Source organism: Lates calcarifer, linkage group LG4 (genome assembly GCF_001640805.2).
Source record: "Lates calcarifer isolate ASB-BC8 linkage group LG4, TLL_Latcal_v3, whole genome shotgun sequence".
NCBI lineage: Eukaryota > Metazoa > Chordata > Actinopteri > Centropomidae > Lates > Lates calcarifer.
The window spans coordinates 380087-405178 of NC_066836.1; the positions used below are offsets into that span (position 1 = coordinate 380087).

Genomic DNA, 25092 nt, shown 5'->3' on the forward strand with positions numbered 1-25092 from the left:
AAGCTGAGCCAGGCTGAGCCAGGCTAGACCCCAGGAAACATCACTGAAGTATCTGCTAAAAAATCAGTACATTATTGACAGCTGATCAGTGATCAATACTGCAGCAGGTTTGAGGTACTTATACTGCAGTACTTTTATCTGACAGTTTGTTAGAGATGAAAACGGGAAACAGAAGCAGAGCTGGAACCACTGGTCCATTATTGATTATTGATTATTGATGTTTCCTTTTCCTGTTCAGTTATTTTTAATAATTTAGAGGTTTGGTCAAAACAAACACTGTTTTGATTGATCAATCAATCAATCAATCAATCAAATAATCAACAGACTAATCATTGGTGAGTTTTCTATCAGCTCCAACAGTAACATGTTGTTTAATCATCGGAGTAACTGCAATAAGTACTTTTACTTTATTACTATAAATACTCTCAGTACACAGTCCTGATGATACTCACATTCTACTACTGAGTATTAGTACTCTAATGTGTGTATTAATACTTGTACTGCAGTGTTACCCTGAAGTAAAAACACTGATGAAACAGAAAATAAACAGAAGCAGCAGCAGGGGGAGGTATTACGTCACCGTGCGTCAGCGCACTCAGGACCACAGAAGAAGAAGAAGAAGCAGGAAGTAGCGGCAGCGTTAGAGCAGATTAGCCTGGTTAGCTGCAGGCTAACGCGCTGTGATGTGAGCTTCACCAGCTGAACTGTAAGTTTTGATTCCATCTGTATTTAATCTTCTTCATCTTCAAACTGACTCCGACTCTGTTCGGACGGTTATTAACAGCTGCTAGCTGTTACCATGTAGCTTAGCTGACTTCCTGTCCGAGTTTAAACGCCGTTAGCAGTTAGCTCAGAGTTTAGCCCGGTATTGATCAGGTTGATCGATAATCAGCAGTCTCAAGTTTTTATGGGTTAAAGGAGAACTGGGACCAAAAATCGGACCGATACTGGACCTGATAATCCGAGCTAAACCCAGGATAAACGCGGACTAACCGTCAGCTCGGCAGGTGAGCTGCTGTCACACCTGTACAACCCAAATACAGAAAGAATCAGGTACATAGAGTCCAGGTGTGACGGAGGATCCGGATCCTGATGAACCGGTTCGACAGACAAGAGTCCAGGTCTAAACAAAACAGAAAAGTAAAGTTTGAAACTTTTCATTCAAAAAGAAATAACATCACTGCTCAGAATGTTCAATGATCAGTTATTTATCATTTATCAGTGATCAGTTATTGATCAGTGATCAGTCAGAGTGAAGTTAAATCTGTTTCAGAATAAAGTTTAATCCTGTTAAACTATTAAGACTATAATTCTTGATTTCATCACATTTTACAGAACAAATCAATAATCACTGTTAAAAGTCACTGTAATCTACAGACCACTGTCCCTGTGGAGAACATGAGATATGGCCCAGGTCCAGGTCCAGGTCCAGCCTCAGCCTCAGCCTCCTCTGTTGTCTCCCATGTTAGACCCAGATGTTGTTGATGTAAACTCTCTGTGCGGCCGTTCTTCTTCAATCTGAAGAAGGTAGCTGATTCAGTGTGAGGTGTTGATGTGAAGCCCCGCCCCCTGTGTGCAGGTGTGTGACCCGTGTTGACCTCAGTGGGCGTTGCCGGGGGCGATGGCTCTGATCGAAGGCGTAGGTGATGAGGTGACGCTGCTGTTCGGCTCCCTGCTGCTCCTCACCGTGCTGCTGCTCGCCTGGATCTCCACCCGCACCTCCGAGCCCCCAGAACACCTGTTCACATCTACCGTGGGCGCCGCCCCCTCGCAGAGGACCGGCACCGCCCACCAGAACTCACCCCCCACCTCCACCAACACCCCCACCACCTCCTTATCCTCCTCCTCATCACCCTCCAGCTCCGTGAGTGACAGCTCTCAGACAGAAGCTCCCACGGCCTCCACCCAGGAGGAGAAAGGGGAGGACGGCGCGGAGAGGGGGGAGGTAGGAGGAGATGGGGTGAGGAACAGAGGAGGAGGAGGAGGAGGAGAAGGAGGAGGAGGAGAGTCGTCATCGTCTCAGAGGAACATGGTGGTCAGACTGAAGTTTCTCAACGACACAGAGAGAACGGCTCAGGTCAAACCACAGGACACCATTGGATACATCAAACGGTAACAGTACTGCAGTACTACTACACTCTACTACACAGCCTTACAATACTACTATACAGTACTCCTGTAGTTTGTACTTGCTGCAGTATCAGCCTCTAACTCTCCACACAGAAACCGTAGAACCTGATCTGGTTGTACCTGGTTTCAAACTCAGGAGGTTCTGGTTCCTCAGTGAGCAGTAGAGACCAGAGAACCAGAACAGATACAATAAAGTTCAGTGACCTGATGGGTGTGTGTTGACCTCTGACCTCTTACCTTTCAGGACCTACTTTGCGGGTCAGGAGCAGCAGGTCCGGTTGATCTATCAGGGTCAGCTGCTGCAGGATGACGCTCAGACCCTGGCCTCTCTGAACCTGGTCCATAACTGCGTCCTGCACTGTCACATCTCCCAGCACGCGGGGCGGGGGGCAGCGGGGGGGCCGCGGCCCGCGGACCAGGTGCAGGTGGCCCTGAACGTGGGCAGCCTGATGGTCCCACTGCTGGTCCTCATGCTGTCAGTGCTGTGGTACTGTCAGATCCAGTACCGGCAGTTCTTCACCGCCCCAGCCACGGCCTCGCTGGTCGGAGTCACCATCTTCCTCAGCCTGGTGGCCTTCGGAGTTTACCGCCGCTAGCTGCTCTCTAATTGGCTGCAGCCGGGGGGCGGAGCTTTCTCTGTGACCTCTGACCTCAGAGCTGGCCGGGACTCCAACCTGCAGGAGGAAACGGATGCTGATAGAGTTAATGGTTTTTTTTTTTTTTGTGTTGCCATGGAGATGCTGAGTAAACAAGGACTTTAATTTTTATTTTTTTTAGATCACGTTTCTGTAGGTTTTTCATCATCGTGCCTCTTTACTTTCTGAGAGTCTGTCGGACCTTTCTGTCTGTCCACCCGTCTGTCTGCTCACCTGTCTGTCTGGAGGAGGGTCCTGTGTGTAAATTACAGCTTTTGAAGAAAGAGAAATTCTATTAAATCATTTATTTATCCTGTTGTGTTTCTCAACTTATTTTACTTCCTGTTTCCAGAGTCCAGTCTGTTACTGGCAGACACCTGTACAGGTGAACTAGGATGGAAATATACATAGCTGACTCAGAGGAACTGAACCTCAGGGTTTTTATTAAACTGTACACAGGTAATACTGCACACCTGCGACACCTGGTCCACACCTGTTACACTTCAGAACATGGCACACGTTGGAGGAAACCTTTACCCTGTTGACAGGTGTTTCTGTTATTTTGTTCAGTCTGACCCAGGTGATCCAGACTGAGGATTTATCACACCTGAGCTCTGTTCCATGAAGCAGGATCAGTGGTTACCACGGTAACTTCAGTCTGATGACGGTGGTTCACTTGTTATGGTGGTAAATCTCCATGGTAACTGATGTTGAACGGCTAACCTGCTCCAGGTTCACTTCAGAGGATCAGATCAAACTACTGACCAATCAGATGACTGGAAAACTGTGGTCATCATTTGTGCAGGATCCTGACAGGAACAGTTTCCAATAAATATCAATAGATGTTTTTATAGATCAGTGAATGGTTTTGTTCCAGTCTTTGTCCACAACAGAGCTTCTAACAAACAGAGAGTTTCTCCACTGAATGATCACACACTGACTGTTAGATCTTCATGTTGATTTTCTCTTCACACTGTTGAAGATTTCTGCTGATTCTAAATGAACATTTCAGTCAGATGGAGCTCAGACATGAACTCTCTCCTCTCCTCTCTGCTTTGGCAGCAGAAACACTCTGACATTACTGTCACTGTTTATCTGCATCACATATTCACACTAACTCACAATAAACCACCATCACACTAAGGAGCACAAACACTCACTCACTGAAAACACTTGATGGACTTATTTACAATAAATCCTCAGCCTGACTTTGATCACTGCTGATTATTTCTACTGTTTCTATTCTAGTCATGTGATCATATTGTTCACATTTCACCTTGTTAAATGTCATGTTAGGACGTGGCTGGAACTGAAACCACCTGCAGCTCTCAGCCTGACTTCTCATAGAATATTAGGTTCCTTACTCATGGTTCTGACAACGCTGCTTCAACTAACAACTCCACCTCTTTACCATGAACCATCAGGAAATCCTGGGTCACTGAACCTGGTGATAACCAGCGTCTGACGCTCAATCACTCTGTGGTTGTTAGGTTTACTGAAGCCAGATAAAGATCCTGGATCAGTTCAACCTGCTTCATGGAACAGAGCTCAGGTCATAAACTGGTTAAAGTTAAGAATAAAATATCAGAACAAAAACAAGTCTGAGCACATTACCTGCTGTCACCTGTGAGTCAGTTCAGACCATGGACAGGTGATTTATTTACCTGTCACAGTCGTTATATTGTTACTGAGTTCAGGTGTTTAACAGACTTTGTCTGTGCTGCTTCTGTTTCATTAGGTTTTATTGAACATTCAGAGTAAATGGTGAAGAGTTCAGGAGCAGAGCTCACTGACTGACTTCAGAATGTGAACACAGGTGAGTGGATGTTTTTCTCCAGGTGACGTCTTCAGCTTCAGTTTGCTCCTCTTCATCAGCACTAAAACACAGATCACAACAGGTGGACTGTTTACTGCTGCTGTGAGTGGGTTTGAGACTGAGACTAACATTCAGCTGTGAGGTCAGAGGTCAGGCAGAGGTCGTACCTGTAGCTGTGCTGACAGGTGTTCAGGCAACTCCACACCTGCAGCTTCCAGCAGCAAGATGGTTTCTGTCAGAGGGAATCTGGAGGACGACAAAGACTCTTCATCATCACCACCACGCTGAGTCACTTGCTGCAGACTGAAACACAGACACACAGGTGAGTTTACCTGTCACTGGCTGAGTCCAGCACATCTCAGGTGAGTTTACCTGTCACTGACTGAGTCCAGGAGATAGTCTGTGTACATGTTCTTCCAGTCGTGGATGATTGACAGCAGTGAATCTCTGAAGGGTTGCAGGTCAACCTGCAGCCAGCCGCACAGCACGATGACTTCATCCAGGTGAGTCACCTCTCCACTCAGTCTGTGGAGCGACTCGATCTGAAACAGAAGGGAAGGACAGACACTGTCAAACAGCACCCCACAGACCTGAAGCAGCAGCAGGGTCCCTGTAAACCTGGAGCTGATATACCTGCAGAAACACACAGGTGTGACCTAATGAACCTAATCAACATCTGTCACCTAGAGAGACGAGAAGTGCCACCCACCACACAGGTAATATGAAACAGAGATTTCAGATACAGACTGTTTTTACCTGGAGAACACCTGAATAAAAACACCTGTATTAAACACCTGGCCAGGTGTGTCTCACCTCTCTCTGGAAGTCCTTCAGGGTGGGCGGGGTTTCATCGGCCTCCAGCTCCTCAGGTCCCAGCTGTCTGCTGTACGTCAGGAACTCCTGCATCACCCCCTGTCTGTCACTCTGCCACAGGTGAGAGTACCTGTCCAATCCAACCCTCAGATGCTCCGCCTCCTCCTTCACCTGTAGCAGATGCTGCATCACTTCCTGTTCCAATGCAGAGAGCTCCGGACTCTGCTGTAGAGCCACCTGAGAGACAGATGGACAGGTGCAGGTTTAGTTTGGTTCCTTGACATCTGTAACAATGTATGATTGTATGATGTCAGAGTGAGGTCAGAGTCACCTGGTAGTTGCCGTGGCGACCCTCAGAGATCCTGGGCGGCAGACTGGCGGCTGTGTAAACGTCACTGATGATGGTCATCAGGACGTCAGAGAGGCCGCCACCCACTGACGGCTCAAACACGCTTCCTGTTTCCTGGAGTTGCAGAGAGACCGCCAACAACGCAGCGCTGCAGGTCTGGAGTCAGAGCAGAGGAATGATTCAGCACAGGTGTGTTACATGTTGATGCTGATGCCTCCAGGTGTGTGCAGGCACAAGTACCTGTGGGTTCATGTTGTCAGACAGGAAGTGCAGTGACCTGAGCAGCAGCTGGAACAGTCCATCCTGGACTTTGTCATCGATGTGGTCCAGATACCTGATCCAGGACTGAGAGGAGTCAGTAGCTCCATACAGACTCCTGTTCACCTGCAGACACGGCAGAGTCACATTAACATCAACAACTGTCTCCCCCTCACCCCCCCTCCACCTCCTCCTCAGGTGTTACCTGTGTTAACCTGAGCAGCTCCTGTCCCTCCTCTCTGATGCGTCGGTAGCTGTGCTCTGTAGCTCCGCCCTCCAGCAGTGAGTCACCTGTGCGCTGCAGCAGGTGAAGCTCCGCCCAGCCCTGCACACACACATTAACACACTGACACATTTCCACCTCTTGCATGTCTGAGACCAGATCTAAATACTGGACCAGCCTTCCATCACAGTCTCAGTCCTGGTTCTGGACAGAGTCCTGGTTTTGAACCTGATGGTAATCTGAATTAAAGCTCCCGAGCAGAAAGGTTCAGATTCACAGTCTCAGAGGTCAGAGGTCACAGGTCAGCTGACTGACCTGGATGATGTGCATCATGGTGTCCATGTTGGCTCTGGCCTCGCTCACTGAGGAGTGAAACATCAACACTCTGTGTGTCTGCTGCTCCACCAGCTGCTGCACACCTGAACACACACACACATCAACACACAGTGGAACTCACTTCTCTAGGTGAGTTCACCCTGAGAGGGGAGGAAACTGATTCTGACTGACTTCAGCTCTAAAACTGGACTCATCAGTCCCCGTCCTCTCAGACCAGCTGTCAGTCAGGTGACGTGTCAGGTGATGTGTCACCTTCAGAGCCCCAGGTGTTCCTCTGCAGTTCTGACAGAGTCTGGTTCAAGTCCTGAAGCTGATCCTGGATCAGAGGAAGCTCCACCTGCAGGACGTCTCTCACCACCTGATGGAGGACCACAGTCTGTCACATGACCTCCACCTTCACCTGGAGCTCTCATTCTTCTGTTTCATCTGTTTTACTCTTTCACCTTCACCTGGATCCACCTGTCCACAGTGTGTGTGTGTGTGGGTGTATACCTGGTTGTAGCACGACACCATGTGCCTCAGGCTCAAGTAGCTCTGTGTGATGTCATTTCTGCAGGTGAGGAGATGAGCAGCGTAGTGGCGGAGCTCCATGTCTGTCTCCCTGCGTACGTACCTGAGCTCCCTGAGCACCTCCTCCAGCTGGAAACACACACACACACACACACACACACACACACACACACACACACACACACACACACACACACACACACAGTGATGATGTGACGACATTATCTCTGGTTATTTCGGTGACGTACCTGTGTGTGTCTGTTTTGTGTTTTTAAATAAAGATTAAAGATTCAAATGGACCTTGCAGCTGCTGCTGACTCCCAGCATGCCTTGCTGGTTGAGTTGGATCAGAGGTTGTTCCAGGATGAATACAGAGTCCGAGTCCAGCTGGGCGCTCCAGTCTGACGTCACTGTCTCTCTGAAGTCCTGCAGGAGGTCCATGATCTGCTGGAACCTGTGCAGGACGAGCTGGGACTCACCTGAGTCCTCGCACCTGAACACAACACAGAGACCAGACTGGTACAGAGCCTGCTGTGTGTTCAGTGTGTGTGTGCAGTGCTGTGTGGTCTTACAGGTGCTGAACAGTCCTGTAGTTCCTCACAGAGTCTTCAGCTCTCAGACGGAGCTGCTGAGTCCAGCAGAGTCCAGCTGCAGGGGTCGGAGTGAACCTGCTGATGGTTTCTGGTCTCTCTCTCTGACTGTAGAACAACAGCTCAGCCTGATCCAGCTCCATCAGGACCATCTCCACCACCCGGCTCAGGTGAGGACGCAGCTGATCCTGAATCAGAGGCCGGGCCAGGACAAACCCAAACATGTTGACCAGCTGAAACAGAGACCAGATCAGACCAGATCAGACCAGATCAGATCAGATCAGATCAGGTCTGGTCTGGTCTGGTCTGGTCTGAGCTCCTCTCCTGTGTCAGAGGAACAGACTTGCACCTTCGCTGCTGTGGAGGAGATGCTGCAGTTCTCCAGTGCCCTGCTCAGGACTGACACCAGACACCTCTCCAGGTCTGACACCTGGACCCGGAACTGGTCCAGATACAGATCAAAGCTCTGAGAGGAAGACAAGGACGAAGAGGCGTCACATGCAGCTCAGTCAAACAGGAAGCACTTCACACACATCAGCTGACTATCACCTCGTCGTCGGGGTTGGTGGGGTCACAGTTACATTCAGACAGGACGGTCACCTGACGCACAAAGTCCTGATACACGTCCTGAACCACATCGGTCCACATCCTGCCGCAGACACCGGACAGAACCGCCTGGTCCAGCTGTGACAGCTGCAGACTGACATAGAGCGCCTCCTGCAGGAGGTCAGAGGACTCACAGTGAGAACAACTTTCATCTCAAACAGCAGCTGATAGCAGGTAAACACTGTGTGTGTGTGTGTGTGTGTGTGTGTGTGTACCTGGATGCCCTGCAGACGTTGCAGGAAGTTGTCCAGGTAGAAGAAGACCAGGTGTGAGGGAAAGTCCCAGCTGTGCGAGGCTGAGTCCTGCAGAGACCAACAGTCAGCTGATTACCACACCGGTCTGTCTTTACTCACCTGTCTCACCTGTCATCAGTAACCAGCAGGAGAGAGACCGACTGAACCTTTAACCTCTGACACAATCATGTTGTTGTTTTCACTTCCTGTTTCTTTGAGGAGTCTTGGACTAACTTGGTCCTGATCCAGGCCCAGGAACGGGAAATCATACACTGATTGGACGGTTATGGTGACGTCATCCTGCATCATCAGCACATCATCATAGCAGGTTTCCACTGATGATCAGCTGATGGATTGGTTGTTTTAACATCAGACAGTCCCGACTGGAGCTGGACTCAGACCTTCACTAGGTCTGAGTCCAGCTCCAGTCGGGACTGTCTGACTCACAGTGACAAACCCAAACATGTTGACCAGCTGAAACAGAGACCTTCACTGGGTCTGAGTCCAGTTCTTTGATCCACATCAGTTTAATTGAACAGAGTCAGGTCAGAGGAGAAAGCAGAACTACATTACCCATGAGCCTCAGCGGCAGAACTCAAAAAGTGAAACCTCTAACATAAGTCATGTGGTCTATACCTGGTTCTGGTCCTCCAGCTGAGTCCTGAGCCGACTATATGAGTCTTTGAAGGCCTGCAGAGTCCAGATCACCAGTCTGACATCATCCAGGACCAGACCAGGGTCTGATACCAGACAACGCATCACTTCCTCCCCTCGCAGGAACTTTCTGCTCTGCAACCACAGAAGAAGAGGATAACACACACATACGCACACACACACAATCCTGGGCTGTTTAAATGTAGAAGAAGTGAGAAGTGTGACTCTCTGTACTGGTTGTTGAAGGAGCCTTTAATCTGTGGTGCCAAACTGGACATGTGCTGCAGCACCGTGCCTGGGCTGATGGGGGCGCTGTGCAGCTCAAAAATGTTCTGCCTGAAGCAGCTGGTAGAAGCAGCAGGACCGGCGCTCATGGGCAGCCCAGTTCTGAGCTCTGTGCTGGGACTGCGCTCTGTCCGTCTGACGCAGAGGAGCCTGGAGCTCTGGAAGAAGAGGCTGACGGAGAAGGAGAGAGTCCTCCTCCTCAAACACAGCAGGGGAGAAGCTGAGCCGGACCCCACAGACCTGTATCCAGAGATCGACTGGTGCTCTGGGTTCACAGAGCTCAGCGGCCCCCTACTGAAGCACACTGACAAAAAAACACTAAGCCTGCACAAGGCCGACAAAAAAACTCTGTACACAAGTTGTGTAAAAACTCTCCACAAAGTGTGTGGATTGAGAGGCTGGGCGGGCTGAGCCCACAGTGGAGAACACTTTACAAACCTCCTATAAAAAAGAGAACCGAAGATCTGTGCTATTGGTGCTATTGCAACCAATGCCTTTTTATCTGTTCTTAATCTCAGTGTTGTGAATGAGTGCCCATTCTGTGGATTGACTGAAAACATCTTTCATGTTTTTACTGAGTGCAGGAGACTGGCAGAGATTTTTAACGTCTTAACTCGTGTTTTTAACCTGTTTGGTGTCGTTTTAACTGCCCCTGTTTTTATTTGTGGAGTTGGTTTTAAAACAACAGAAAAAGCAAAGTGTCAACTCCTGAACTTTTTAATTGGTGAAGCCAAAATGTCAATCTACCTGACTCGTAGAGACAAACTGCAGGGTGGGCCGATTACTGACGCTGTGACCCTGTGGAGGCTCAACGTGAAGACTGAGGCTGGAGTTTAGCTTCCACAGGATCACAGGGAATATAGATGTTTGAACAGCAGAGGCTCATGAGGAGCTGCTGTGCAGAGTGACCGGCAGAGAATTAACACTTACACTTTTCCTCAACTGATTTGTTGATTGTATAACTGTTTGTTTGTTTTTAAGCCAAATGTAAATAAAGTACTGTTAAAAAAAATTCAAAAAAATCTTTCTCTCTCTTCTGCCCCCCCCCAACAGGTACCAGGTGTATGAGGAGGTTGCAGATCTCCTGCAGCAGGACCACCATCCTGCAGGGTTTACAGTAGAACTCAGACCTGATCCACACCTGACGCACCTCCTCCAGAACAGACGCCATGTTGTCTCCCAGCTGCCAATCACACACAGAGGTCAGTCACACCACAACAGAACCAGGACTCAGTGGAGTCAGTAGAGTCCAACATCTACTCTACAATCCCACAATGCACTGCTCAGCACTTTATAGGTGTTAACCTAACTGTTTTGTTTCTGCAGCTCTCTGTTACAGAGGGAGGAGTGACTGAGTTAACAAGTTAATGAGTTAACGAGTTAACAACTTAACAAGTGAACGAGTGACTGAGTGAACGAGTGAACAAGTTACAGACTTCTGTAGAAACAGACTCAGGTGAAACAGTGTGAGGTACTGAGTGCTCAGGTACCTGCTGGTACTCCATCCTCTCCACCTCCTCCAGCCTGTCCTGCAGCTGAGTCAGATTCACAGTCACGTCATCAGCCTCCTTCACACCTGAGAGAGGAGCTCAGGTGTGTCAGAGTCTGCAGGTGAGTGATGTTACTGAGCAGGTTCATGTTAAACAGACAGGTCTACCTTCCTGGATGTCTCTGTAGATGTCTCTCAGTGTAGACCAGTAGACGCTCTCTGCCCTCTGAACAATGGACGCCACCTGCTGAGCTCTGCTGCTCATCAGCTAAACAACAACAACACAAAATAGACAATCAACACACTGAGCCTGACGCTCGTCACATTTTGACTGTTGTTCTGGATTTTTCAGACTGTCAGGACAGGACAGGCTGCTCAAGTGGACAGGTAGAGTTAGAGAATCATGAGGAGTCAGACTTGATGCTGGATCTGACATCACTCTGTGGGCCTCCAGCTCTCCTGTTCTGACTGAGTCCATCACCTGCTGCTGGATGAAGACCAGGTTCATCAGTCTGTTCTTCCAGAAGTGGAACTCCTCTGAGGGAAGCGGCTTCAGTCCGTCCAGAACCGGCTGAGATGAGTCCTGCTGCAGGAACTCTGACGTGAGCTCCGCCCACTCTATGATCGTCCAATCACAGGCGTGGAGCAGCTTCACGTCTGACAGCTTCCTGTTAGAGGAGAGAAGAAGATTCACAACACCTAAATCTTTACACACACCTCAGCCTGGAGGAAAATAGCTGCACCTGTAACCAGCCTACCCTCCGTCAGTGCCGTCATGGAGCCCTTCAGGATGAGGCAGGAAGGTGCGTCCCTCGGTCTGAGCCTTCATCACCAGTGTTTCATTCTTCTGTCGCTCCATGAACCTCAGAGCCTCGTCAGCCACACCCGCCACCCACCTGCTGCTGCTCTCTGGGTTGCTAAGCAACGGGCAGGTCACCTAAAGAGAAACAGGACACACATTAGCCTTAGTTTGTGTTACTCTTTGTTTTGGCCTTAGCTCACCTGTCTTAATGTTACCTTTAACTTTAGCCTCTTCTTACAAGTTAATAAAATTCAACCTTCACTCAGTATTACATTTAACGTCAGTTTACCTTACAGTTAGCCCTGAGTTTAGCCTCAGCCAAAGTCCTCATCTTAATTTAGCCGAACATTACTGTTAACTATAACGTCAACCTTACTGTTAATTAGCCTAAGCTAACAGTTTGAGTTAGCCTTATTCTTTATTTGCCTACGGTAACAGGTACAGTTAGCCTTACTGTTAATTAGCCTAAGCTAACAGTCTGAGTTAGCCTTATTCTTAATTAGCCTACGGTAACAGGTACAGTAAGCCGTTGTTTTAGCATAAGCTAATAGTTAGCCTTCCTGTACCTGCTCGGTGACACAGATGATGAAACTAAGGACATCTTCTCCTTGAACTTCTTGACAGGTTAAAATCTTTCTGGAGTTTTCTTTAGTCACGGCTTCACGGGCCGTTTTTGAGACACAGAGGACTTTAGTCTGGATGTTCTGGGGGAGGTCGAGGCTAACGGAGAGTCCGGAGTCCGGATCCTTACAGATGAACAGGTGACAGTAATCCTGAGCGTTAAAGAAACTGTTGAAGACCACCTGATTCTCCTCCTCCGACACAAACTCCCGCCATCTTTCTTCATCCAGCCTCAGACTCTTCACGGTGAAACTGTGAAGAGGATCCAGCCGCTCGTCTTTACCCTCCATCTTTCACTCTGTATCTGAAAACAAAATAGTTCATAATAACGGAAACCCAACCGTCGAAGAAACGACTTCAACGTTAGAAACCTGACGGTTTTATTTTCCTAACGGTCGAACCGGTCACATGCTGCCTTCAGGGTCTCTTCTCAGGTCGTACTTTACATATTTTACTGCATTCGAAGACTTTGGATTAAAAAAATGTTTTCCACATCTGTTATTTTAAATAAGTGATACACTTACAGTTTGTTAAGATGTATTTCTGTTTTGTTTTATTCACATTGCCAGACTCACTGTCAAGCAGTGTCTCTGACCGCAGACTCAAACTTAAACAATCCATAAAATAAATGAACATTATTCGCCACCACAGAAACAAAGATGCATGTTTAGCCACTGGACTGTTAAAGTATAAAGAGTGTTCAAGATATAAAAGTATTTACCTGACAGAAATATATAGTTTGTTGAAGAAATCAGTAAATCCTATCCCGGTTGCAGTTCTTTATTAACATGTAATTTATTTATTCTATATAAAACCAATCTTTGTTTTCTCTTTCTACTGTGACGACTTCTCCACCTGGACACTAGATGTCCCTGTTGTGTTTTCCTTATATTTCTTTCTTGAATTATTTATTAAAATATAAATATATCAACTGATATTATATTATATTATATTATATTATATTATATTATATTATATTATATTATGGGGAAGAATAGCAGGAAAACACAGGTGTGAATCATTTGCTTCCCCTCTTTATATCAATGATAATTAATTATAAAAATTTCCATTTATCTTTAACTCCATCTGTAAATATCTAACTGCAGATTCTTCATGAATTCAGATGTAAAATAAATGTTCACATGTTTCTGTCAGATTCACAGAAATGGCGGGTTCATCGTGAATTTAAATGTTCATTCATTCATTTATTTATTTATTGAAGTTATAGGGTTAGGTTCTTTGTCAGTGTGAGAGTTCATAAATCTCCTCATCACCAATGGCGGGAAATCTAGTGAGCTGTAAATAAACCGACAGCAGAAGAAGAAGAGAACACGCGGTGATTGGACAACGGGCTGTGTAGAGACACGCTGTGATTGGTCTGCGGGATGAATAAAGACATCATGGCGGCTGGTCGCTGGGCCATCGTCGCCCCAAAGAGCGGTTCGAAGGAGAACGTTGATAAACCGAGGAGTGAAATGTTTCAGGCGCGTAGAGGCGCTCGGCCCAGTGTCTCTGCTGCCGCTGGTGTTTCACCCGAAGATAAAGCTAATTGCGGAAGTTTGCCTTCTGACTGAGGAACTGGAACTTCGAGTTAAGCTAACATGCTAACTTGCAGCCCCCGGACGAGCCGGTGTTCCCTGGACTGACTGAACCCGGACCAGCCGGTCTTCCCTGGACTGACTGAAGCAGCAGTAAACCTGTGCTCCTCCTCTCAATGTAGGTGAGTTGGTCTGAATTATCCTCAGACTCGGTGGAGACAGTCACTGCGGTTTAATGAAAACTCTACTGTGGAAGCAGAAACCTGTTCTTTAATGAGCTGAGCCTTTGATCGATTTAACTGATCAAAACTTAGTTGATCGACAGTTTCCAGTATGAAATGTATTCAGAGTTTTTTTTTTTTACCCAACAGCTCAGGTGATGTTTTCCTGTCACAGAAACATTAACATCAGAGTGAAGAAGCTGAAACCAGAGGATCTTTGTTTGCTTTTCAGAAGTGATTAAATGAGTTGATCATCAGAGTCTCTGCTGATTGATTAACTGACTGAAGTGTCTCCACGAACCTCAGACTGAGCGACGGACGTGATTTACATTTTTGTTTCCACGTCATTAGGAACCATAGACGTCCTGCTGTGGACTCTGCAGGACCAGGATCTGTGTGATGCGACTGATGGGGTAAGAAATGAACACACCACACTCACAGGACAGGTGTGTTTACATGTCGCTTTTCCTGGAGGTGATGTAATAAAAGGCCGACTGAAGCCCCGCCCCCGGCAGTCTGTTCACAGAGAGGGGGGGGGCCGTGACAAAACCGGACTGAAGCGTATTCTGATCCAGGCAGCTCACGGTGGGGGGTGGGGGGGGGGCGTGGGCGTGGTATACAGGAACCGTCTACCTGTCAGGTCAGTCTTCCTGTTAATGCTCCTCTGATTGGCTCTGACAGATCCACCTCTCTGACCTGCTGAAGACGGAGCTGTGATGTCAGACCTCCAACCTGAGGACGGTGAGTGTCACATCACCTGTGTATGTGTGATGTCACAGAGTGGACCAGTGTTGCTGGGAGATGATGTAAACAAAAGGCCGAATTGTAGCCCCCCCCCTCAGGCAGTGTGTTCTCAGAGGGGGGGCCCTGACAAAGACTGACCGAAGCGTTTATCTGATCCCAGAGCAGCTGACTCCAGACGGTCACATGACTCTGACAGCTGCTCCTTCACTGAAACTTCACGTCCACTTACTGAGTTTAACTCTGCAGCAGTTAGACCGAGGATGGGACCTGAGTCTGCGCTGCTCCAGCTACTGAAGGGAGTTGGGTTCCCTCCTCAGGGCTACAGGCTAGTGCTGTTAGCTTTTAGCCCTGTTAGCTGTCAGCTGTGCTAACTCAGCTTTTACCACCTTCACCTCTGGGTGGGCGTTTGTCAGTTTCCTTATGTGTCGATCATCTAAGCAAGTTTTCTCAGCTGCCATTAAAACTTACTGAGGTCACATGATCTTATGTGCTGGAGGAAACAGAGTTAAAAGCTCTGGAGGATCTGGTAAGGGGACCTTGAGTTGGATGAAGAGTAATCTTGTGATTGGCTGCTGACCTGAATGTCACCTGGTCTCCTCCACAGGTGTGTGATCCTGTAGGTGAGACCTGGATCAGCTACAGCGTCCTGAGGAGAGGAGAGACGGAGGTTTCCTGTCTGTACTCTACACTGATGGTCAGTGACAGGAAGTGACAGACAGCAGACTGCCAAAATAAAACTCCTTTATACTGTCAGGTGTTTGTGGAGCAGATTTAATTGATCATTTTCAGTGTGTTTATTGATCAGGACTCTGAAGGTTTAACATTAAACTGTTCACCTGCTCTGCTCAGTTATTAATGATCCTTCATGGAAACATTCATATGAAATAAAAGATAAACCTGCTTTCTCTCTGTGTGATTTTACTTCATGAGAACAAAGACAACAGAATCTTTAAACTGATTAATAAAACTTTACTCTGTGAGGAGGTTGACAGTAACTAAGTACATTTACTCAACTACTGTTCAGAAGTATTTGTTCTTCAGTGAATTTTCTGTTGTTTTTCTACCTGTTCTCCGTCAGACAGAAGTGTTAGAGTTACAGTTAACCCTGCTGCAGAAACTGCCTGTTTTCACTGCACATTTTATACTCTGTGCCTGTAACTGCAGTACTGTGTGAGTTACTTTTACTACTGTAAAGGCTTCATCACTGCATCTTCTGAAAAAAAACATTAACAGACTCCAAAATATGACTGTTCTTCTTATTATTATTATTAGGAATTGTACTTCTGCGATCGGAGTAGTAGTAGTAGTATTGTTGCTGTGGTGACCGTTGTGGCGGACAGGTAACTAGTTTCCGGTCCTTCCCATTTTCCCTGTTGTGGTTTTTGTTGGGGGGTGAACTTTTCCCCGGAAGTCGACAGCTGCAGAAGTTGCTCCTGTTCGCTCCTAGATTCAACAGTCCGTCAACTTTAAACCAGACCGGCAGACCCAGACTGAACCGGCGGGATGGAGACCGACACGGCTTCACCGGTAAACCCACCTCTAGACCCGCTGACCCTCCTGCGAGCAGGGGCAATAAGAGCGGAGCTAACTGAGCTAACTGAGCTAACAGGGCTAACAGGGCTAGCCTGTAGAGCTGAGGGGAGGAAACCCTCCACCAAACTCCATTCAAAAAACGGAGCAGTGAGGGGGCAGCGGTCCTGTCAGACCGTCCACACTGACAGACAGACAGGACAGGTGATGTTACCTCTGTCCTCTGGTTAATTCAGCTTCAGCACAATATAGCTCTGCCTCAGTTATGTTAGAGATCCAGAATAGACTCGGTTAGTTTGTACCGGAGAGAGCCGAAGATGAAGCAGGGCAGCAGGTTTCAGTCTGAATGAATGAGGTTTTAGCCGAATGAAAGAACCACCTACTCTCATCTTATTTTCGTAAAATATGAAATCATCAGCCGTGTCTGAATATCTGTCACTGAACAGAGAAATTAAAAAGGACCGGATTCTGAACGGAGTTTGGTTCAGGTTCTGTCCCTGCAGCTGGAGGCCTGTAGTTAGTAATATTCACTTTAAATGATGATGGCGGTAACTGTTCTGAAATTATTGTTAATGAAGGAAACTAATAAACTCGTTAATGTTAAATAATAATCAGTGGAACTGATGATTATCTGTTTCTGTTATTCTCAGTCTAACTCTTGTTCTCCTTGTCATTGGTTTGATTTGTTGAGGTTTTTACTTCCTGATTAATTAGGTGTTCCAATGGTTCTCAGTCCTCAGACTGGTTCTGGTTCTGATCCTCAGAACATCTGTTACTGAGCTGTGAGAAAACAAAATGCTCTGTCTAAACAAGCTGAAGATTAATCAGATATTAATTACTTTTGGAACATTCAGGAGGAGAATCTTATCAATCAGGCTGAGCTCTGGACATTTATAACCTGATTGATTATTGACAATCGATCAATGATTTTATTTCAGCATGCAGTTGGAGAACTCGGGAACGTTCGAATCAAAACAGAACCAGATGGAGACGTGGAGATCCGGTCATATCCCGTCCTGAAGAAGCTGTCTGTCAAACTGACCGACTGCAGGGTGTGGCTGGAGGGGCGGGACTTCCTGTCTCTGGGTGAGAATCTGATCAATCAATTCTCAATCAATTACTGGTGCTGCAGCTGACAGGTTGGCAAACAAACGGATCAAAGATAGTGATTGTGAAAATATTTGTTGGTTAATTTTCTGTCAATCTATCAAAAAGGCGCTTTGACCGTTGACCTTCGACCTTCCCTCTCCAGCAGCCGATCACCCTCAGCTCACTACCCAGAGACCGAGGCTGCGGCCGACCAACACGGGCAGGAAAATGGTCTACTGCTCTGAGTGTAAGAAGGGCTTCTATAAGCGGTCTCACCTGGAGGCTCACCTGAGGATCCACCGAGGACTGAAACCCAACGAGTGCTGGCAGTGCGGGAAGACCTACCCAACCCTGATGAGCCTCGTCATCCACCAGCAGATCCATGACCGCAAGGAGCCCTACCGCTGCACCTACTGCGACAAGACCTTCGCCCTGAAGAGAGACTGGAAGACCCACCACCGGACTCACTCCGGGACTAAACCCTTCAAGTGCTGGTTCTGTGGAGACGGCTTCAACGAGCAGGACGAGCTCACCAAGCACCTGGAGCTGCACAAAGGCGAGAAGTGCTACCACTGCAAAGTCTGCAACAAGATGTTCGTCTCCTACCAGGGCTTCAACTTCCACCGCAAGTCCCACAAGAACCAGAAGTTGCTGCCATGCCCCAAGTGCATGAAGACATTCAGCAACCCTCAGAGTCTGAAGCTGCACCAGGTGACTCACTCCAACAGGAAGCCGCACAAATGCCCCACCTGCGGAAAAGGATTCAAGCTACAGAGCGGTCTGCACTGCCACCAGAGGACCCACGAGGACCTGAAGGCCTACCACTGCACTGAGTGCGGCAAGTGCTTCTCCAGCCTGCAGGGCCTGAAACTGCACAACCGCACCCACACCGGCCTGAAGCCCTACAAGTGCACCGAGTGCGGGAAGAGGTTCACCCAGTCCCCCCACCTCAAGTCCCACATGGTCACCCACACCGGAGAGCGGCCCTTCCTCTGCACCACCTGCGGCAAGAGGTTCACCCAGTCGTCCCACCTGAGGTCCCACATCACGCTGTTCCACGTGGGCGAGAAGCCGTTCACCTGCGATGACTGCGGGAAGAGCTTCACCATCGCCCACTACCTGAAGATGCACCGGCTGAGCCACACCAAGGAGAAGCTGTACCAGTGCTCGTACTGCGAGAAGTCCTTCTCCTACCACAACTCATGGAGGGCCCACGAGAGGATCCACACCGGCGAACGTCCGTTCAGCTGCCGGGACTGCGGCCAAAGCTTCATCACGTCGGGCTCGCTGCTGAGCCACCAGAGATCCAAACACACTGGGGAGAAGAGCCACTACTGCATCACCTGTGGAGAGTTCTTCTTCACCAGTTCGCTGCTGCGTGTCCACCAGCTCGACCACACTGGAGAGCGGCCACACGCCTGCAGCTGCGGCAAGACCTTCAAAACCAAAGGAGTGCTGCGCTACCACCTGAAGAGGTTCACCGACCACGGGCCGGCCGAGTGAACACATGCCAGAAAACACAGACTGGGTCCCTGAAAACTGGTTTACTGATTGAATCGGGGGGGTGGGGGTCAGGTGTCAAACAACAGGAAGTTGGTTATTGTAGTTTGTCAGCAGGTGGAGCTGAATCAGTGAAGATACTTTAAAACCCTCAGTGTCGAGTCAGGCCTGTACAGACCTGAACCACATGTTGATCTAGTTCAGTGTCTGTAAACTCTCAGCAGAGTGATGATGCTGCTGTCTGCAGGTTTCTCTCTCCAAAGCTGCTTTTACAGATCTGTCGTCGGCTGAGATGTTTTTAAAAACTGTTCAAACATGAAGAGACTGAAGCAGCTGACTGATGGTTTTATTCTGTCAGTTAACTTTACCTTTGTTTTTTTACAGATCATGAAATAACTGCTTTAAATCCTCTCAGCTGCTCTGATTGCTCCGTCAGCTCGACTCAACAAATCTGTGAGAAGAACAAACTCTAAGACACCATGACTGAACCTCATGAATGAACTGATCAGGTCCTCACAGAGACAGACAGACAGACCGACAGACGTGTGTGTGGAGGGTCACGGATGTTAAAACTAAAATGTACGAAGAACTGATGCAGGTTTCTTTTTAATCCATGTTTGTAGTTTGAAAAGGTCAGAGGTCAGATTGACAGAATCTGACGTGTTCAGTTCAGGAGATTTGATCATGAAATATGAAGAAACTCTAAACTCAGTATTTGATGAACTTACCAGAGCCGAGTCTGTCACAGGTCACATGACCTGGACAGAACCTGATGACTCAATAAAACAAGAAAAACAGACTTGGACTTCAACACTAACAACTCGTGACGTTTATGTCTCTGACTGTAAATGATTTGATCTCATCTTCAATGTTTCAGCCAATCAGGAGGCGGAGCAGCAGGTAAAGGTGTGTCCACAGAGAGACCAGTAGTGACTTGGATAGGATTTGAAACACTAAGTTTAGGACCTGGTCTTGACCTGGGACTTGTCTGTCTGGACTGTGGACTGGGGACCTGGGAGCAGAACAGAAATGGAGCAGTGACCTCACTTCCTTCATGTTCTCTTTCACAATAAAAGTAGAAAACTACAGAATGTGTGTGTGTTTAATCAGCACTGTGATCCAGATTCTGGTCTCGTGACTGAGCGAAAACTGTCTGAGTTTATTTTAGTGAATCTGACGTAAACTTGGGTTTTTACTCAGATCAGTTACTCAGGTAAAAATAGTAAAAATAATCCAGTACAAACACAAGTCCTGGTTCAGACTTCTGCTGAAGTAAAACTACAGAAAGATTTTCAACTAAACATTCTTCAAGTATGAAGTAACAGAAGATGGAAATACTCAAGTAAAGTACAAGTACCTCTTTACTTCACTAAACGACCTGAGTAAATGTACTTAGTTACTTCTCACCACTGCCTGTTACAGAGACAAGATGTTTTTATTTCATTTCAAACACAGAAAGAACATGGAGATAAGTTAGAATCCAAATGAAAATAATAAAAACAAAACATGAATAAAATAAAATTCATGAGATCATAAAAAAATGAGTAAATAAAATAAAATGTTTGTGATGTGAGTTGTGTTGCTTCGTCCCTTCTTCTCTCCTAAGGATTAATCGACACTGTCTCTGTTATTAAACTGTAAACTGTTTAAAATCATGTTTCTTTCACACGTTTTAGAATTTTATTGTGAAAATCTGCGTCTTTTTCCGCTGCTTTTATTTTGAAGGCGCAGGGGGACACCTCTTGACTTCCGGTCGTTATGTAAACAATGAAGATGGCGGCCTCCTGTGTGTGCCGTGCCGTCCTCAGTCAGACCCTGAATAGATTCAGGTCTGTGGGAAGAGACCTAATCCGGATCTCAGCTCTGCACCGGACTCACCTGGACCACAGGTGAGTCAGAGGCACGTGCAGGTGAATGAAACTGTGAAAACCTTAATCTGTGTCAGACTGAGATTTATATAAAACACGAAAACGTTCATTTAATAAACAGTTTCTGATCAATGTCTGAGTGAGTTTAACGGACCAGAGAAGAAAAAGAACGAGAACAGGTGAAACAAACAGGTGACACCGGAGACAGTGTGATGTTTGTGTTCCTCACCTGTAAAAACAAAACACTAGATTTTATCTGATTTAATGTCCTCGTCATGTTTGGTTGTTGTTTGTCGTTTCTCTGACCCTTCAGCCGTGAGTCTGTGACCGGAAAACGCTCGGCCTGCTGGGTAAAAATCAGCAGACATGAGTCTGGGAGGAACTTTCAGAACTCACAGAGAGGAGGAGGAGGAGTACTGTGGGCAGCAGTCGGTGTGTTCAGACCAAACTCCAGTCAAAAATCTGCTGATTTTATACATTTTATACATCACTGTCCATCACACAGTGTCAGCTTTGATGTGTGTGTGTGTGTGTGTGTGTGTGTGTGTGTGTGCATGCAGCCTTCTCTCTGTTCAGTAACTCTGATGAAGATCAACGTGATGAAGCTCAGAGGAAAGAGGATGAGATGATCCTGCTGCTGAAGAAGGCGAAGGTACAGCTGAGTGGACTGGTCGTTAGTCAGTCAGTTAATCTGTGAGTCTGTGAATCAGTGAGTTAGAGAGTCAATGAGTCAGTGAGTCACTGAGTAAAACTCTTGTACTCTTACATGAACTCAGGACTTTTCTAACAGAATATTTGTACTGTGTGATACTTGGTTAAGGATCAGCAGTAGTACAGTAGTATCAGCAGTAATCTGTCTCTCTGTCAGCTGAGTCTGATCCGGGGTCAGCTGCAGGCAGCCTCCAGTCTCCTCCATCAGGCCGTGGCTTTGGCTCATCAGACCCACAACAACCAGGCCATCATCTACACCTACAGCCTGGTAAACACCTATCTCACCTGTCTCACCTGCAGTATCAGGGCCTCAGAGCTCAGAGGGACACACCTGTGATGGTCTCCTCAACAGGTCGTCTGACGCCTGTCTGTCCAGCCCCAGACCTGTGGCTCCTCTAAGCTCTGACTCCAGGAGAACACACCTGTCTCTACCTGTAGCTGTGACCTTTGACCCCGCCCTCTGACCTATCCCCATGTGTCTCCTCAGATGGCGAACCTGGCCTACGTTCAGGGTCACCTAGACCAGGTGAGTATCATCCAATCACAGCTCAGTTGCTTCTCTTTACAAACACAGTGAGACCTGTCTGTGAACACACCTGTCTGTGAACACACCTGTCTGTAACACACCTGTCTGTGAACACACCTGTCTGTAACACACAGGTCTGTCTCTTGCTCCTCCTCTTCTTCCTCTTAGGCAGAGAAACTCTTCAAAGCAGCGATGAGCTTCATGTTGTCAGGAGGAACTCCTCAGGTGAGTCTGTTCATGTCAGGTAAAGGAGAACTCAGGTGTTTCTGAACCTTTTGTGTTGTGTTTTACTTCTTCCATCACTGAAAGTCACACAACGCAAACTAACGACACAAACAAAGGTCCAAGTTCAGAGGTACTGGAGTTATCCTTTAATGTGTGTGTGTGTGTTTTCTCTGACTTCCTGTCTGTTTCCAGGACGACAACGCCGTCATCGAGATGTCTCTGAAACTCGCCACCATCTATGCTGAACAGAACAAGTAAGAACAAGCAGCAACAGCTGATGATCAGCAGGTTGTTCAGAGTCGTGACTGTTTGTTGTTTCAGGACGGAGCTCGCTGAACACGGCTTCAGGTTCTGTATGGAGTCTCTGGAGGCCAAACTGGACAAACAGAAGGATGTGCCAGCAGAGGAGCACACAGGTCAGACTCACATCATCATCTCTACACAATATACGATAACATTAGCTGGGTGACGTTAGCCAGGTAACGTTAGCTCTGTAGCTAAACAGCAGATAGCTGCTGTCTCAGAGCAGTTTTTACTTTAATGTTAACTGTGACATTAATTTGTTTGGAGGTTTGGGGCGATGACCTCTGTGTAGCTGGACTGCACCTCCAGGTGTTTTAGTGTTTCCTGTCACCTGACACATGGTTTCCTGTCAGGTGTTGTGGCAGGAACAGAGTTCAAACACAGTTTCCGACCAGCAGCATTTTAAAACCTGAAACAGGTGAGAGAGGGGCAGGTCCTGCAAAGCGTTGAAATTCTGCAGGTGAGGCGTTCACTGGCCTTTAAACACCTGAGGGAGAAGGTGTAAATACAGGAGAATGACATATTTAAACTGTGAGATTCTACCTGATGTACCTGATCCTCTGCTGTCCAATCAGATCAGTTCTTATAGAGCAGCTGGTGTCTGAGGCTGAAGTTTGGAGACTGATGTTGTTGTTGTCATTGTCGTCGTCTTCAGAGGAGCAGGAGGCTCTGAGGAAGGAGACCCGCCTCCTCCTTGGCCTGTGTTTAGACTCACGGGCTCGATACCGAGCATCAACACGACACCTGAACCAGGCCGGACAGGACTACCTGAACGCCCTGAACATCTGCCGCCAGGAGCAGGGAGAGACACACCCACAGGTAGAGACACATCCACAGGTAGAGACACACCCACAGGTAGAGACACACCCACAGGTGATGTCATGATCTTGTCTCCCGCCAGACTCTGGTGCTGATGAGTGACCTGGCCACCATCTTGGATCTGCAGGGTCGCCACGACGACGCACTGGTGCTGGTACAGCAGGCCATGGATCTGAGCCGGTCTGCCGGACACCCAGACCAGCACGTTCTGCTGGGAAACCTGGCCGGGATCCTGCTGCACAAAGGTCAGTCCAGGTGGATCTACAGGTGTACCTGCTGACACAGGTGTCTCTGATCCGGTCTGATGCTCTGTCTGTGGTCCATCAGGCCAACTGGACGACTCTGTCCGGTTCTACCAAGAGGCTCTGAGTCTGGCCCGGCAGGCTGGAGACCAGGAGGCTGTGGACAGGATCCAGGAGGGCCTGAAGGAGGTGAAGAAGAGGAGGGAGGAGGAGGCTGCAGAGGAGTGACCTCAGGAAGTCCTCCAGTCCGTCTGTTTACCTTTGACCCCTGTGACCCTTCCTCTGCCGCCTCCATCAGGGCAGCCAGTCCTGATCCTGGTCCACAGACCAGTTCATGGTGTGAGGAAGAACCGATCTGAACTGGTCCCATAAAAACCTGGTCTGTGATCCAGAGTTCAGACTGTGAACTGATCCAGTCCTGTTCCTGTTTCTGTGGTGAAATATGAAACATTAAATCAGAGAGAGTCTGAGTCCTCAGTCTGTTCAGAGTCCTCAGTCTGTTCAGAGTCCTCAGTTTGTGTGTGTGTGTGTGTGACTGTAGGTTCCCACAGAGTGTGATCCAGATGAACTTCCTGTTGTGTTTGCTGAACTTGTCAGAATAAAAGCAGAGTGACGACAGTAAACAGAAAGCAGACACCACAAACAAGAATCAGCTGCTGCTACACAAACAGCAGCTTAACACACACACACACACAGCCTGGGAAACACACACACACCTGGATTCCATTCGTACCTGTGGTAAAGAATCACAGGTTGGGGTTAGGGTTAGGGTCCTCTCAGTGGAGCAGGTTTGGGCTCAGCATCACTGTGTCTATCCTCGTTACCTCGATCTGCTAATCAGCAGCAGGAGCTGTGGCCAGGTGCGTCCTGATCAAGGTGAGTGATGGCGATAGATTTATGAGTTTCATTGGCTCAGAGCTGACGTCAGCGGGAGTCATCAGCTCCTCAAAGTTCTTCACTGCAGATTCTTTCACAGACCCCAAAGCTATGGCTCGTGGACCCCTGGGGGTCCAGGGACTACAGACCACACACACACATGCACTCATACACACACACACACACACACACAGACACACACTCATACACACACACACACACACAGACACACACTGACAGTCAGACTAATCTTTAAAGTGACTGAACGACGAATCAGTTTTTAAGTGGATCATTTTCTGTGTGTGTGTGTGGGGGGGGGGGGGGGGGGTTGTCATGACGACAGAGGACAGATTAAAGTATAAGAATCTTTACATTCCCATGAACACACACACATGAACCTACATGTGTGATAATTACATGTAAACACAACACACACTCACTGAGCTGTGGGTCTGTGGATAATTGTTGTTGTGCTGTTATTTAACACACACACACATACACACACTCTGAGCTGTGGGTATAAAAGCAGCTGCAGATGATCTCGTCCTGT

The 25092-nt window shown here is 47.7% G+C and overlaps 4 protein-coding genes across 21 annotated transcripts; 3 read left to right on the forward strand and 1 right to left on the reverse strand.

Moving 5' to 3' along the window:
• The first annotated feature begins 566 nt into the window (after nt 1-566).
• On the forward strand, nt 567-3077 carry tmub1 (transmembrane and ubiquitin-like domain containing 1). The gene is made up of 3 exons (XM_018679052.2): nt 567-706; nt 1580-2112; nt 2375-3077. The coding sequence occupies exons 2-3, from the start codon at nt 1622-1624 to the stop codon at nt 2724-2726; spliced, it is 843 nt and encodes a 280-aa protein (XP_018534568.1). The 5' UTR covers nt 567-706; nt 1580-1621; the 3' UTR covers nt 2727-3077.
• Nucleotides 3078-4489: 1412 nt separating this feature from the next.
• Nucleotides 4490-12805, reverse strand: LOC108884932 (dynein axonemal heavy chain 17). 4 transcript variants are annotated; one of them, XM_051070208.1, is made up of 22 exons: nt 12296-12805; nt 11686-11864; nt 11409-11595; nt 11096-11195; nt 10929-11014; nt 10496-10621; nt 9136-9288; nt 8482-8568; nt 8210-8377; nt 8010-8126; nt 7643-7893; nt 7371-7563; nt 7053-7199; nt 6813-6918; nt 6540-6643; nt 6207-6326; nt 5984-6127; nt 5726-5899; nt 5395-5631; nt 4954-5123; nt 4749-4827; nt 4490-4642 (listed from the first exon to the last, which is right to left on the reverse strand). In XM_051070208.1, the coding sequence occupies exons 1-22, from the start codon at nt 12638-12640 to the stop codon at nt 4637-4639; spliced, it is 3279 nt and encodes a 1092-aa protein (XP_050926165.1). In that variant the 5' UTR covers nt 12641-12805; the 3' UTR covers nt 4490-4636. The 4 variants fall into 4 exon arrangements, with proteins under 4 accessions (XP_050926165.1, XP_018534553.1, XP_018534554.1 ...); XM_018679037.2 differs by having other exon boundaries at nt 4749-4884; nt 12296-12803; XM_018679038.2 differs by lacking the exon at nt 10496-10621 and having other exon boundaries at nt 4749-4884; nt 12296-12804.
• Nucleotides 12806-13576: 771 nt separating this feature from the next.
• On the forward strand, nt 13577-20063 carry LOC108884934 (zinc finger protein 664). Of its 12 annotated transcripts, XR_007813092.1 has the most exons (7): nt 13582-14070; nt 14461-14522; nt 14791-14850; nt 15458-16380; nt 17322-17469; nt 17636-19551; nt 19850-20063. XR_007813092.1 is itself a non-coding variant. In XM_018679045.2 (6 exons), the coding sequence occupies exons 4-6, from the start codon at nt 16357-16359 to the stop codon at nt 18973-18975; spliced, it is 1509 nt and encodes a 502-aa protein (XP_018534561.1). In that variant the 5' UTR covers nt 13577-14070; nt 14461-14522; nt 14791-14850; nt 15458-16356; the 3' UTR covers nt 18976-20063. The 12 variants fall into 12 exon arrangements, 11 of the variants coding, with proteins under 11 accessions (XP_018534561.1, XP_050926182.1, XP_050926183.1 ...); XM_018679045.2 differs by having other exon boundaries at nt 13577-14070; nt 17639-20063; XM_051070225.1 differs by having other exon boundaries at nt 14260-14522; nt 17636-20063.
• A 641-nt stretch (nt 20064-20704) lies between these two features.
• On the forward strand, nt 20705-24143 carry ttc19 (tetratricopeptide repeat domain 19). Of its 4 annotated transcripts, none has more exons than XM_018679049.2 (11): nt 20705-20861; nt 21154-21272; nt 21401-21492; nt 21709-21819; nt 22039-22077; nt 22246-22302; nt 22495-22556; nt 22624-22718; nt 23261-23442; nt 23552-23669; nt 23752-24143. In XM_018679049.2, the coding sequence occupies exons 1-11, from the start codon at nt 20740-20742 to the stop codon at nt 23892-23894; spliced, it is 1140 nt and encodes a 379-aa protein (XP_018534565.1). In that variant the 5' UTR covers nt 20705-20739; the 3' UTR covers nt 23895-24143. The 4 variants fall into 4 exon arrangements, with proteins under 4 accessions (XP_018534565.1, XP_018534564.1, XP_018534566.1 ...); XM_018679048.2 differs by having other exon boundaries at nt 23261-23424; nt 23507-23669; XM_018679050.2 differs by having other exon boundaries at nt 23261-23424.
• The last annotated feature ends 949 nt before the right edge of the window (nt 24144-25092 follow it).